The following is a 13,464-nucleotide window of genomic DNA, read 5'->3' as shown; positions in this document are numbered from 1 at the left end:
CAAGCCTCCAAAAACAGACAAGAGCTGGATCATGAAGGGCCATTTGTTTCTAGGATAACAACTTGGATTTAATCCTATAAGCAAGTTGTTTAAAAGTTGGATTCTGTAAAGTCCTAGCAGCTTTAGGGGGAGAATGAAGGAAATGATTGGGTGGTTGGCTCTCTGGCTAAAAACTTGTCTAAAATTATTACTGCAAAAGTAGAAAAGAACATACATAATGTGCTAGTATTCATATAAAAAAAGAAGGAATTTACTTTCTCCTTTGTGCAAAAGAAACACAGTAAGGAAAAACTAGAAAATAATGAGAGTGGATACCTTCAGGGGATGGATGGGAACAGGATGGAAAGAAGGGGTAATGGGAAGAGGGAGGTAGGGATAAGATAGTGACATTTCTCTGTGTTGTATACCTGTTGTATGGCATCAAGTGTTAGAACCATGATAATATTTCACATACCTTCCAAATAAGTATATAACTAAAATCAACCAGAGTGTGAAGGAAATTCAAAATGGAATATAAATATTAAAAAATAAACCTAATTGTATTACAAATAAAATACATAAACATTCTAAACGGGGTGAGAAAGAAAATAGTTAATCTATGTAAGATTGTTTTGGCTAGTGAATATATTTTCTTCCTTTCTATAGTGCTGTATAATGTTAATGAATTCCAGAGTGTACTCTTTATTGATAAGCTATTTGGAGGAGGGAAGTAGTATGAGAAAAAATATCACAGGAAAATATATATCTGAAAGTAAGAATAAAATGTACTTTCCAAGAAAATATAAACCTATAAAATTCTCTCTTGTCAAATTGCTTAATTATAGTGTGATGTCATATGGTTTATTCTGCCAAGAACAATGTAATGACAACTCTCTTGAGCGACTTTGAAGTGAATGAAATAATACATATATATTACATTTTCTATTATGTGTCTTATTTCATTGGGGTTAGAATATTTCATGGCTCATTTAGAAAGGCTCTGCTCATAAAATCAGGAAATAAACATAGTTCTTGTGTATAACTATTTGATAAAGACACAAACAAAAGTTATTTCCGTCTTAAATTCTCAATCTCAGAATCAATTTAGAGAAAAGGTAAAAAGAATGCCAAAATATGATTTTCTGTTTTAAGTTTTTATCTTATCCATGTAATAAGTACTTTCTAAATTCAAAGTGCTTTCCTTAAAATAAAATTCCACTTAAATAAAGAAAAGGAAGACCATATAAATAATCATCAAAAATAAGGTGTACACAATGTTCATTGCAGCTCTATTTACAATAGCCAGGACATGGAAGCAACCTAAGTGTCTATCAACAGATGAATGGATAAAGAAGATGTGGCACATATATACAATGGAACATTACTCAGCAATAAAAAGAAATGAAATTGAGTTATTTGTAGTGAGGTGGACGGACCTAGAGTCTGTCATACAGAATGAAGTAAGTCAGAAAGAGAAAAATACCGTATGCTAACACATATATATGGAATCTAAAAATTTTTAAAAATGTTCATGAAGAACCTAGGAGCAGGACGGGAATAAAGACGCAGACCTACTAGAGAATGGACTTGAGGACACGGGGAGGGGGAAGGGTAAGCTGTGACAAAGTGAGAGAGTGGCATGGACATATATACACTACCAAATGTAAAACCGATAGCTAGTGGGAAGCAGCTGCATAGCACAGGGAGATCAGCTCTGTGCTTTGTGACCACCTAGAGGCGTGGGGTAGGGAGGGTGGGAGGGAGACGCAAGAGGGAAGAGATATGGGGATATATGTATATGTATAGCTGATTCACTTTGTTATAAGGCAGAAACTAACACACCATTGTAAAGCAATTATACTCCAATAAAGATGTTAAAAAAAAAAGGTGTAATTTGATACACCATTGTTCAAACTGAGTGATCATGTCTGTCTTTGGTGGTCTCAAGAAAGAAAAACACTATTTTTTTTTTTTGGTAATTCTCCCATATGAAATCCATAGTAAAGGAAATATAAAGGATGAGCACAATTTGTCCGAACTTTCTGGTTTGTAAAAGGGAATTGTTCCTATCTCTAAATCCTATAATTCATGCAGAGTCTTAGATAAAAATGACCTCCGTTCTTTGTGTTTTTACATTTCAGTAAATACAGAAGCTTATATATCAAGTTTGATATTATTTTAATTTCTGATTATGGCTTAAATAGTGAGTCAATACCTCAATAAAAATTATATAAAACAGTTTAATAGAGTTGGCAAATAGGGAAGATTTAAGGTTAAGCAACTTAATAATTTTCCTGTTCAGCTCTCTGAGGATATGACATCCTTTGGGATTATGTTGCTAATTGATACTCCAAATTACTCTAAGAAAATTAATCTGAATAACTCATAAACTTAATTGTTTTCAACATTTTAATTAACATACCTTCAGTTTAGTAACTTCACATTTAATTGAAGGTGATTCTTTGAAGCCTTGACCAAAAACTCTCACCATCATACAGTTATATTTTTGAATATTACACAATCCAGCATTCTCAAGTTCTATAATTTCAGGAACCTTGTCTTTGGAAAATATAGGACATATTTGCTTTAATTCCAGAAAAAAACTAATTATTTTTCAAGGCCAAAATTAAAAGCATATATAAACTAATATTTTAAAGTCTACCCCCAATAATATTTAGTACATTAATTAAACTAGTACATGTTAAGAGTGATCTGGTATTAAAAGAAGTGTTACCTACTATTCAACTCAATAGAAATAGCATTACAGATACTACCAGTGCCTAACTATACAGGTTTAATTAGTTTTTTAATAATATTTGATACCAAATAAGTATGAGTACTAACAAATTACTTCTACCATGGCCTATGTTTTGGTTTTACGATTTTGCTTTATGTCATAGAGATAGGTTATAGAAAAAGTGCTTTTGTAATAATATAGTGTACTTAGCAATGTGATGTATTAAAATTTTTTCTTTAAATTCTTAATTTGTTTTAGAAAAGAATTACCAAAATTTGTGCATGCTGTTGTCCCAGTATTGTTGATATTTTTGTGTATTATTGCTATCCTACATGCTACCATAATCTTAGGTGTACTTCTCAGTCATAGGAGAAAAAATTTCTTTTATCAGTCAGAGTTAACTGACCTTCATATGGTTATTTCTGTGGTTCTGGTCTTGGTAAGATCATTCATTATGAGCAAGATCTGGTGGTCAAAATAGATAAATGCAGTATAAAAACAATTGAGTCCTTTGTCTAAGTAGTGGCAAAATCCAAGTGAATATAACTTTAATAGCAATAGGATATAAAAATCCTGTTACATGTATTCAGAACCCTAAAATATTTACGAAAAATTTAAAAAACACATATTATTCTTTCATATATTCAACAAATGTTTACTGAGCAACATCTATTTTTCTGGTGTTATTCCAAATATTGGAGATACAGTAATGAACAAAATAGTCCCTGCCTTCATGTAACTTACATTCTAATATGGGAGGACAAAAAAATAAACCAATGAGAAAATAAAGTGTATCATGTAAGTGTTTTTGAGGTAATGGGGAAAAAGCATATAAACTATATTAAGGGAGATAAAGGCCATGGGGTTGTGTGAGAAAAACTACTTTATTTAGAATGATGTTGGAAGGATTCTATGATAATATGATATTTGAATAGAGAAGAGAAGGAAGTCAGTCATGAAGATATGTGGTAGAATGTGCCAGTGAGAGGGAGCAGTAAGTGCAAATGTTCTGATGTAGAAGCAGGCTTGGCTTTTTTTGAGGAACAGCAAAGCAACCACTAGAGAACTCTGGAAAGTAATGACCTATGGAGACAATGGTAGATGAATTCAGTGAGAGAGGAGTCTCAGACTATATGTAGAATAGTCTTCACATAAATAGAATCTTCTAGGCCATAGTAGGGCCTGCCAATTTTATGCTGAAAGAGATGAAGAGCTAACAGAAGGATTTAAGCAGGGGAGTAATACGATCTGACTTACATTTCAAAGGAATCACTTTAGCTGCTGCATGGAGAATAAACTTTGAGAGAATCTATAATAATCCAGGGAGAGAGAATAGTGGCTTGGACTAAGCTGATAGCAGGGAAAGATATGAAATTCTTTGAAGCTAGAGCTGGATTTGCTGCTAATGGATCAAATATGAGGCTTGATATAAAAAGAAAAGTCAGTGACTACAAGTTTTTAATGTGAACAATTAAGAGGAATGAAGTTTGCATTTACTGAGATAGACAAGGGCAGATTGGTGGTGGTAGGAGCAAAATCAGGAGTTACTGGTTTAATAGTTAAGAGAATCAAATTGACTTTTTGAAATGTCTTTCTCTAATATATTGGGACAAAATAATTTGTACCATTTAGATAGGTTAGAGAAAAAAATTAAGCATATTAGTAAAATTAGCAAAATATAAACAGTGCTTCAAAAATACTAAATTTGAGTTCTAGAAGAATGATTATCCTCTGCAAGTAGAGGGATCAGCTATGTGCAAAGGCCCTGAGGTCAAGAGAACTGGCATTGTAAGGAACAGCACAGAAACCAAAGTGGGTGGAGTGGAATGAGTGAGGGTGATAGTAGTAGGGGATGAGTCTCAAGAGATATTGTGTGCCTGATCACATGATGTCTTATAGGCCATTATAAGTACTTCAGCTTTTATTCTAAGATGAGACTGTTTTGGAATATTATTAACATATTGATTAATATAATTTGGGTTCTTTTCCATATATAATCTGAATAAAGCCTGTTAGGATACTGAAGGTAAAAAAGAACAAAGAAGGTTTCATAATTAAATAACATACACAAGATCAAAGTTGGAGTGTATTTACTTACCGTGTGAATCACTGCAATCACAGGAACTAAAGCCTGGGGAGCATGCACACCCCTATTCCATACACTGCCCATGGCCACTGCATAAATTGGGGCATTTTAATGACAAGAGAATGTCTTTAATTGACTTGATGTATTCTTCTCTGTTATATTTCCCCTCTTCCAAAATCCTCTTTTCACATTCATTTTCTAAAAGGGCCACACCTGCTTCTGCCCAGCTAAGATCATCTTTTAGGAGAACATCCTTAAAACACATCTCTATCACACTGTCTAGTCTCTTGCCAAGAAAGGCAAGACAGTGCATTCCTATGCTGGAGTTGGCAAGAGTGTGCTGACATAGTGCCGATGTGCTGTATTCGGTGTGGCCAGATGGTGTGGGCCACGTGGGGACAAACTCTTGGTGGACATCCTCAGTATGGTCCTCAGGGAAAAAGTAAGTAAACTCTTCTAGGTCACTTTGGCTGAGACTTTGAAAAGCAAACAAAGGAAGAAACTCACTGAAGTTTTGCTGTTTCCATCTGTTTTGTCGATCCCACCTTATTTCTTGGCTGTGATTACCCTGGTCCTGTGTACGTCTCCCCTTGTCCAAAGTTTTTGACGCATCTTGTTTTTCATTCCCAGGATGTTTTTGTAAATTTAAGTCCAGACTAGTTAGATTCACATGCTTTTTTTCTTGAGGAAAGAAATCCAAATTATTTTTTTCTCGAGATGTATGCTTGTTTATTCCTCTGACAGGAGCTTCTGAATTAATATATTCAGAGGTGACATCTAGCTCTTATCAAGGAAGCGAATTTGACATGTTTGGGGTCTTTGCAAGCTGAAACAATCTCTGATTAAGAAACACTTTCCAGATGATTAGAGGATGGATACAATGAAGTAGTGTCCATTGAGCAGCTACAATAGGATTGTTTTCTAGGTGATGGCAGAGAAACTGGCATTGTGTCAAACATGCTTTTTCCTGGTAAAATCCTTCCAGATGGAAAACAGAAAAGAATAGTAATTTGGACAAGAACAATTTTTTCTCAGTAACGTGTTGCAAAAAAAGCAGAGCGTTGAGTCACCCACCACTCATGTTAAGTCAAATATTAATATAATAACAAACGAAAATAAGTTATTTCTTACCTCCATTCATTAATAAAAGCAACACAATTATTAAAAGTTTGATCAATTTTGGGGCTTCACTGGTGGCGCAGTGGTTGAGAGTCCGCCTGCCGATGCAGGGGACACGGGTTCGTGCCCCGGTCCGGGAAGATCCCACATGCCGTGGAGCGGCTGGGCCCGTGAGCCATGGCCGCTGAGCCTGCGCGGCCGGAGCCTGTGCTCCACAACGGGAGGGGCTACGACAGTGGGGGGCCTGTGTACCGCAAAAAAAGAAAACCAAAAAAACCCAAAAAAAAACCTAAGAAATTGACTGTAGGACTCTACTCTTAAATAAACTGAAGACTCTGTTCAGTTTTTATCAGTTTTCCATGAATGTTCTTTTCTGTTTCAGTTATCCAATCCAGGATATCTTCATAATGTATTACTCGTGTTTCCTTAGTCCTCTCCAATATTTGACAATTTCTTACTCTTTCATGGTTTTCCATGATTTTGACACTTTTGAATAGTACTATTCACGTATTTTGTAGAATGTTTCTCAGTTTGGGTTTATATGAATTTGATCATGATTAGACTGGGATTATGACTTTGAGGAAGAATACAACAAAGGAGAAGTGTCCTTCTTATTGAGTGTTATTAGTAGATAAATGGTATCACTATACATTATCACTGCTGATATTAACTGTTGATACTTTCACATTAACAGATAGTTTTGAGGATTTGAACATCTTGGCAAAGAACCCTGAACAAATCTGGCCAATTTAAACCAGAAATTTAGCCTCATTTTAGCAATAATAGCAAACCAAATCTCTTACTGAGATTTGCATTAGCTCCATACATCCCATCCAGAGGATGGCACAAACACACCAACACACAGAGTTCCATCACTAGCAGTTCATGTGTATTAAGCATGTTTTCTTACCTTCTGCACAATATCCCATACATCCCTGAGTGGGTTGTAGTAAGTACACAAAAAACTTTCCACAGTTTCTTATGGACACTGGGATTTGAAAAAGACAGAAGTCTTTTGTAGTGCTGAACAAAAACTGCCATGTGTATAGCTATAATCACTCCTTCTATTCAACATTTTCCTGGAAACCCTAACCAATATAGTAAGGTGAGAATAATTTTTAATTTATAAGGATTGAAAGGAAGAAATAAACTTTTATTATTCTCTGATGATAAGATTCGCTCTGTTGAAAATGCAAAAGAATATATAGAGAATTATAGGGAATTTAGCAAGTTTGCTAGGTACAAAAATCAATGTAAAATCAACTATAATTCTATACAATAGTACCAGTTAGGAAGTAAATTTTTTAAAAAAATAGTATTTACAATAGTGCCAATAAAAATACAAATAGGAATAAATTAAAAGGTATAAAACACCTTTAAGGTGAAAATTATGAAACTTTATGAACAATATTAAAGAAAATCTGAATAAGTAGAGGAGCATACTGTATTAATGGATTGGAAGACTCAATATCGTAAAGTTGACAGCTCTTTCCAAATCCTTCTATCAATTGAGAACAATTTCAATCACTGATCTGTGGTATTTTATTTTTTATTTATTTTTTAAATGGAAGTACAGTTGATTCACAATGCTGTGTTAGTTTCAGGCATACAGCAAAGTGATTCAGATGTATAGATGTATACATCTATAAATATATTTATTCTTTTCCAGATTCTCTTCCCTTATAGGTTATTACAAAATATTGAGTATAGATCCCTGTGCTGTACAGTAGGTCCTTGTTAGTTATCTATTTTATATATAGTACTGTGTATATGTCAATCCCAAACTCCTAATTTATCTCCCTCCTTTCCTCTTTGGTAACCATAAGTTTGTTTTCTATGTCTGTGGGTCTATTTCTGTTTTGTAAATAAGTTCTTTTGTAACATTAAAAAAAAATATTTTGTAGATGTGTCTTACCCCTTTCGCCCCCGGAGTGAGATTTTTGACAGTGTTTTCAACCCATTTTGTCAAATTATAAGCATATTTTTCTTAAGACATGGCATAAACTTTGTTTAATGTAAAACTTGTTTCTGAACATGTTTTGAAGGGAGTTTTTTTATTTTTATTTTTTTTGCGGTATGCAGCCCTCTCACTGTTGTGGCCTCTCCCGTTGTGGAGTACAGGCTCCGGACGCGCAGGCTCAGCGGCCACGGCTCACGGGCCCAGCCGCTCCGCGGCATGTGGGATCTTCCCGGACCGGGGCATGAACCTGTGTCCCCTGCGTTGGCAGGAGGACTCTCAACTACTGTGCCACCAGGGAAGCCCTGAAGGGAGTTTTTAAAAATCAAAAACATGTTTATACCTGAAAATAAAGTGCTATAAACAACAACAAAAAAAACTGCCATGTGGCACAAGCTGTCAATTGCTTGATCTCCCCAGGTGGAGGTAGTGTTTCTGAATCGTTCAGAGACAGGCAGATGGGGGCCAGTGTTGCGCAGTGGTTCATCTTTTGGATCAGAGAAAACAAAAGTTGAAAAGTCAGTTTTTTTCATACATGGTAGATAAATCAACTTTGCATTTTCTTTTACACAACCTTTAAAATATTAAAGTAATAATCATTTAAAAAAATCTAATAACTTGTACCCATAACATAAAAGAAGTAGTAACTTCATGGAAGAGTAAATTTAAGGGTACATCCCTCATAATTGATATAATCTTTTTCAATTAAAATACCTTTATTCCATTTATTACATTTGTATTGTGAACAAGAGAAGTTCAGTATCAGTTAACTCATGAAATAGCTGATACATCTAAGACAAGTCAATCTGAAGTCATTTTAATATACAGCACAAAGATAAGCTGATCTTGGAGATTTCTTGAAAAATTTCTGGAAATAGTATACGTAAGAAGTTAGTGCACAGTAGAGGAGGCATCAAAAAGGAAGAAGACAGGATTGCTCAAAATTTGGTGATGGACCAACAGGCTGGCAATTTGGGGAAAAAATGAGGTTAAAGCCTCACTTGAAGCCAAATTTGGATATCTTTCCTGAGTTCTTTTTACATTACATACCTAAAAAGGAAAATAATTCCCACTTATGCATAATTTTTTTTTTTTTTTTGCGGTACGCGGGCCTCGCACTGTTGTGGCCTCTCCCGTTGTGGAGCACAGGCTCTGGACGCGCAGGCTCAGCGGCCCAGCTGCTCTGTGGCATGTGGGATCTTCCCGGATCGGGGCACGAACCCATGTCCCCTGCATCGGCAGGCGGACTCTCAACCACTGCGCCACCAGGGAAGCCCTTCTGCATAATTTTTAAAATGTGGGTATCGATAAGGAAAATGAGCCTTCTATTAAGACATAATCCTTCTATTAAGCAGACAAGAACTGAAGCACTTAAAATATGCAGTATTTTACTGTTTGAAAGTTACTGAGGTTAAGTACCTGAGCCCTGGAGAGTGACAGCCTGTGATCAAAACTTGCTTGTCTGACCTATTATCCAGGTGACTCTAGGTGTGTTACGCCTAAAAATATGTTTTCTGTATTATATGGTGGAAATCACGATGATAGGCTGTCTTCTATAAGATATTGTAAGTTAAAACCCTTTGGTGGACTGTTGAACATTACATTAACTATTACTATTGTCAGAACAGAGAACCTTGGAATACTCCCTTTGATTAACTTAATCTTGATGCAAAATTAAAATAATATTGCAGCGTGATAAATAAATTGGTTGTAACAAGATTCAATCCTTATATGAAAAAATACTTCAGAAAAAGCACGTGTAGTTCACATTAGTGAGTGACCTCGACACATTTGGTTGGCATCTTAGCAGGTCTGTCAAAGAGGAGAAATCGATACCATCAGGGAGAAAGAGAGTGGTCACATATCAGGCCTTGAATGGCTAACTGCTGGAGGCCCAGGGAGTCAAAATTGACACTTCTATAAGGGCTCTGAAGAAACTGGTATCCCCCAGGAGAGCACCCCGGAGCTAGCATGGAAGGACAGATGATGTTATGTATTTTCTTCATTGACATAGTTCAGCCCTCGATTAAAACTGACTACTGAAACAAAAACAGAAAATAAACCTACAAGTGCATGTAAAGGCCATCTGAAATATTATAATCTCTTAGTAGAACAAAGATGACAATATGCACTTTCCATAAATACAATAAGCCAATCAACAAACTCTTTAGAATGTATTTTTGAGTTATTTGAGCTTCAAGGACTTTATTTTCATTTAATTTGGACAGGCAAAATTGCTGATTGCTGTTGAGTCAGGATTTGTTTATTCCTACCATCAGAAGGTATAGGCCTTACAAGGACTGCTCTTGAGAGTGATCCTCCAGATTTGAATGCAATTACTGACCCTCCATGACCTGCTTTCTGCCACAGTAGCCATGTGCCCCCCGAAATCCCATCTCTGCCAGGTCCTAGAATGCAACAAACTAAACCAAACTTTTAATGCTAATATAATTTTTGTAAAATGCCCTCCTAGTGAAGTTTCCTGCATTTTTTTACTGCAGGAAAAAATATAAAGTTTTCACATTTTTTCTTATTTTTACATATAAAAGTAGTGAAGTTCATTTTCATTTCTAAGCATAGGAAAATGAATGGGGTAGAAGGGAACAGTTTTGAAGGAAAAACAAGAAAAAAAACATGGAGAAAGAGCTAGTTCTGTATATTTTTTAGGAAAGCCATTTTCTGAGCAGTAGTTGGCCTGGAAGATACCTTTTTCTGTCAAATCCGCAGAGGGAGAACATAAAGCACCTCTTCCCAGCAAGAAAAGAGAAGAGAAGAGGAGGCAATAAAAAGTTATCCTGGAAATACAGCTCTTGTTTGAGGCTGCTGTCTCCCTAATAATAAGAAACACATGGAACTGTCCTTATTTGGAGTATCTTATTGACACAATAGGCAGAAAATCTCCCAATATTAGATACTGTATTTGTTCAAGGAAATTTTGTATTTCCTTTGTTCAAGGAAATACAAAATTTGTATTTCCTTTGTTCAAGGAAATACAAAATTTGTGTTTCCTTTGTTCAAGGAAATATTGTATTTGTTCAAGGAAAACACTATAGTAAAGATAATATCTTTGAAATAGAAATGGGAAAGAAAAATTTAATCATTACTAAAGTAATGGAAAAAAATCTATCTAACTGAACAAAACTCTCAAATGTTTATTACATAATTTTAAGCTACAGTTTACGAACAAAAATCAGTTTCCAAACAAATTAATAAAGAGCACAATAAACTAGAGATAATTTGCATGTCAGTCTCACAAATGTAGCTTATAAAATTGTCTTTATTATATAGGTTTTTGCTTTTTATTTTGTTTGTAGTTACAGCAATTAAACTGTAAAAAAGGTATTGTTTTGCAAGATAAAAGATCTCCCTAAAGAATTTTTTTTAGTAAAAGATTTTAGGAATGACCACAAAAGGTTCTTCTTCCTTTTGTCTCTAGTTTCACCAGTTATAAATGTCCCAAAAGGCTCTAGTGACTTTGACGATCTCAATTTGTCAACACTAGATAAATATTTTATAAAATGAATGTGGGTAGAAGTCAGAGGATGTGCTATCATTTCATTTAATTTTGAAATAATTCTAACCCCCTGTCAATATCAGAAGATTGCACGTGGTTAGAAACTAAGGAAAATATTTTAAAAGAGATTACTAGTGAGGTTTGTATAAATTATTGAGATATTTTCTCTGATCTTATCCTACAACAGAATTTCGTCTTGGGAAAAAAGTCAATAACTCCATCTTTATTCTGTGCAGTATTTCTCCTTGCTAAGCACTTCTGAAGTTCTCACATTTCCTCTGATTTTGCTGCTTTGAATAACTGTTTTCTAATCCAAAGCTAAAGATGTCATAAATGTAGAAGCAATCACAGTGTGACATCAACAATACTAAGAACTGTATAATATTTAAACAGAAATTTTAAATTTTTATTTAATATTAATTTTAGAGGAAAATTCTTAATTTGTATAATTAATAATAGCTCATATTTTGTATCATTTATTTCACAATTTTCCCCTCCAAATCGACTTGTCACTCATTAAATGTTCAAGGTCTCTGAAGAAAAATTTAAATCTTACTAGCAATGAATAAGTCACACTATTAAAAATCTCATTACAACCTTAACTCTAGAAGGGAGGATATAGTTAACTATGGCTGGTTTGGGCTCCCATTTGGGAATCTGGGGGCCTAGCTCCTGAAGTACTAAAAGAATAACTCTACAAGCCCATTTCACACATCAGTCAATTTCATGACATGAATGATGTGCAAAGCTTTCTAGCAAATGTCCAATAAAAGTTTTTTCCCTCAAAACAAAAGTACATATAAAATATACATTAAAATTTACATTTCTATTTATTCTGTCTTCTTAATAGGATTTAAAGAAGCTAGGTAGTATATAATAGAATCTGCAATATTTGCATTTCAGATACTTTGGGAAAATGTGTCAAGTTATAAATAATAGATACATAATGATACAATATGCAAATAGTTTTCTAGTTTTGTTTGTAGGTATAAGTAACCTGTATTGGATTAATACATTGGTTAATACAATGGCTAAGACTAGTATGCTTTAAGATTCATAATTGGGTGACAGACAAATATGTTAAGAAACTAAATAAATTATTGTATTTTTAAGAGATGAATACGCTTAATGCCTAAAGACAGGCACTTCATAATATCTGAGTTTATAATTATAAAACCTTTGGTATATTGCTCTATGGGAATTTCAAATATCTGTGAATTTTAAAAAATTGTATAACTTCCCCAAAGATGTGGAAAAGAGAAAAACCACCTTTTAGCTCCAAATTCAGTGAGAAATAAAAAGTTAATCATTAAGCTTCTAATATTTAAAATTGTATTATGGATTCTGCAACAACACAAAAGGCTGAAAAGCAAGGTCAAATAGAGAGTGATGGACTTGCTAAGTCTCTTTACTTTGTCATCCTTTATATATTAAAGGATGAATGCGCTTGAAAAGAATACAAATAGAGTGAAAGTAAAAGGATGGACAATAACAGTATGCAAACAGTAACCACAAGAAAACTGGACTGGCTGTACTAATATCAGACAAAAATATCTTAAAAAAAATGTTACTAGAGACAAAGACAGACATTTTATAACAATAAAAGTTTCAATCCATGAGGAAGATATACACCTAATAACACAGCACAAAAATACATGAAGCAAAATCTGAGAGAAACAAAGGGAAAAAAAATACATACTTCAAGAGTAATAGTTGGGGATTTCAATACTCCACTTTCAACATGAATAGAAAAATGGGCAGAAAATCATCAAGGAAACAGAGCCAGAACAACACACTATAAACCAACTTGACTTAACGGACATCTATAGAACACTCTACCCAACAACAGCAGAATATAAATTCTTCTGGAGTGCACATGGAACATTTTCCAGGATGGACAATACATTAGACCATAAGACAAACCTCAATAAATTTGAAAAGATAAAAATTATACAAAGTATGTTCTCTGACTGCAATAGAATGAATATATAAATCAATAGCAGAAAGAAATTTAAGAAACTTACAAATACGTGGAAATTAAACAACCGATAAAAGCAAGAGGTCAAAGAAAT

General features: G+C 34.3%; 2 protein-coding genes across 2 annotated transcripts in view; one reads left to right on the top strand and one right to left on the bottom strand.

The window, feature by feature from the left end:
• VWDE (von Willebrand factor D and EGF domains) overlaps positions 1 to 10,030 on the bottom strand; it is a 31,868-nt gene extending 21,838 nt beyond the window's left edge. Inside the window, 11 exon segments of the mRNA XM_079931612.1 lie at positions 455 to 473; positions 2,402 to 2,538; positions 4,815 to 4,866; positions 4,870 to 5,587; positions 5,589 to 5,644; positions 5,648 to 5,780; positions 5,934 to 5,991; positions 6,832 to 6,944; positions 8,247 to 8,365; positions 9,660 to 9,716; positions 9,720 to 10,030. Coding sequence (XP_079787738.1) covers positions 455 to 473; positions 2,402 to 2,538; positions 4,815 to 4,866; positions 4,870 to 5,587; positions 5,589 to 5,644; positions 5,648 to 5,780; positions 5,934 to 5,991; positions 6,832 to 6,944; positions 8,247 to 8,365; positions 9,660 to 9,716; positions 9,720 to 9,890 — 1,633 coding nt within the window. The 5' untranslated portion in view covers positions 9,891 to 10,030.
• Positions 1 to 13,464, top strand: part of SCIN (scinderin) — a 249,346-nt gene that overhangs the window by 60,919 nt on the left and 174,963 nt on the right. The window lies entirely within an intron of this gene.

The sequence above is a fragment of the Stenella coeruleoalba genome (genome assembly GCF_951394435.1).
Source record: "Stenella coeruleoalba genome assembly, chromosome: 9".
Classification (NCBI taxonomy): domain Eukaryota; kingdom Metazoa; phylum Chordata; class Mammalia; order Artiodactyla; family Delphinidae; genus Stenella; species Stenella coeruleoalba.
Note: the sequence above shows the minus strand (reverse complement) of the source record. Positions and strands in the feature narration are given on the sequence as shown.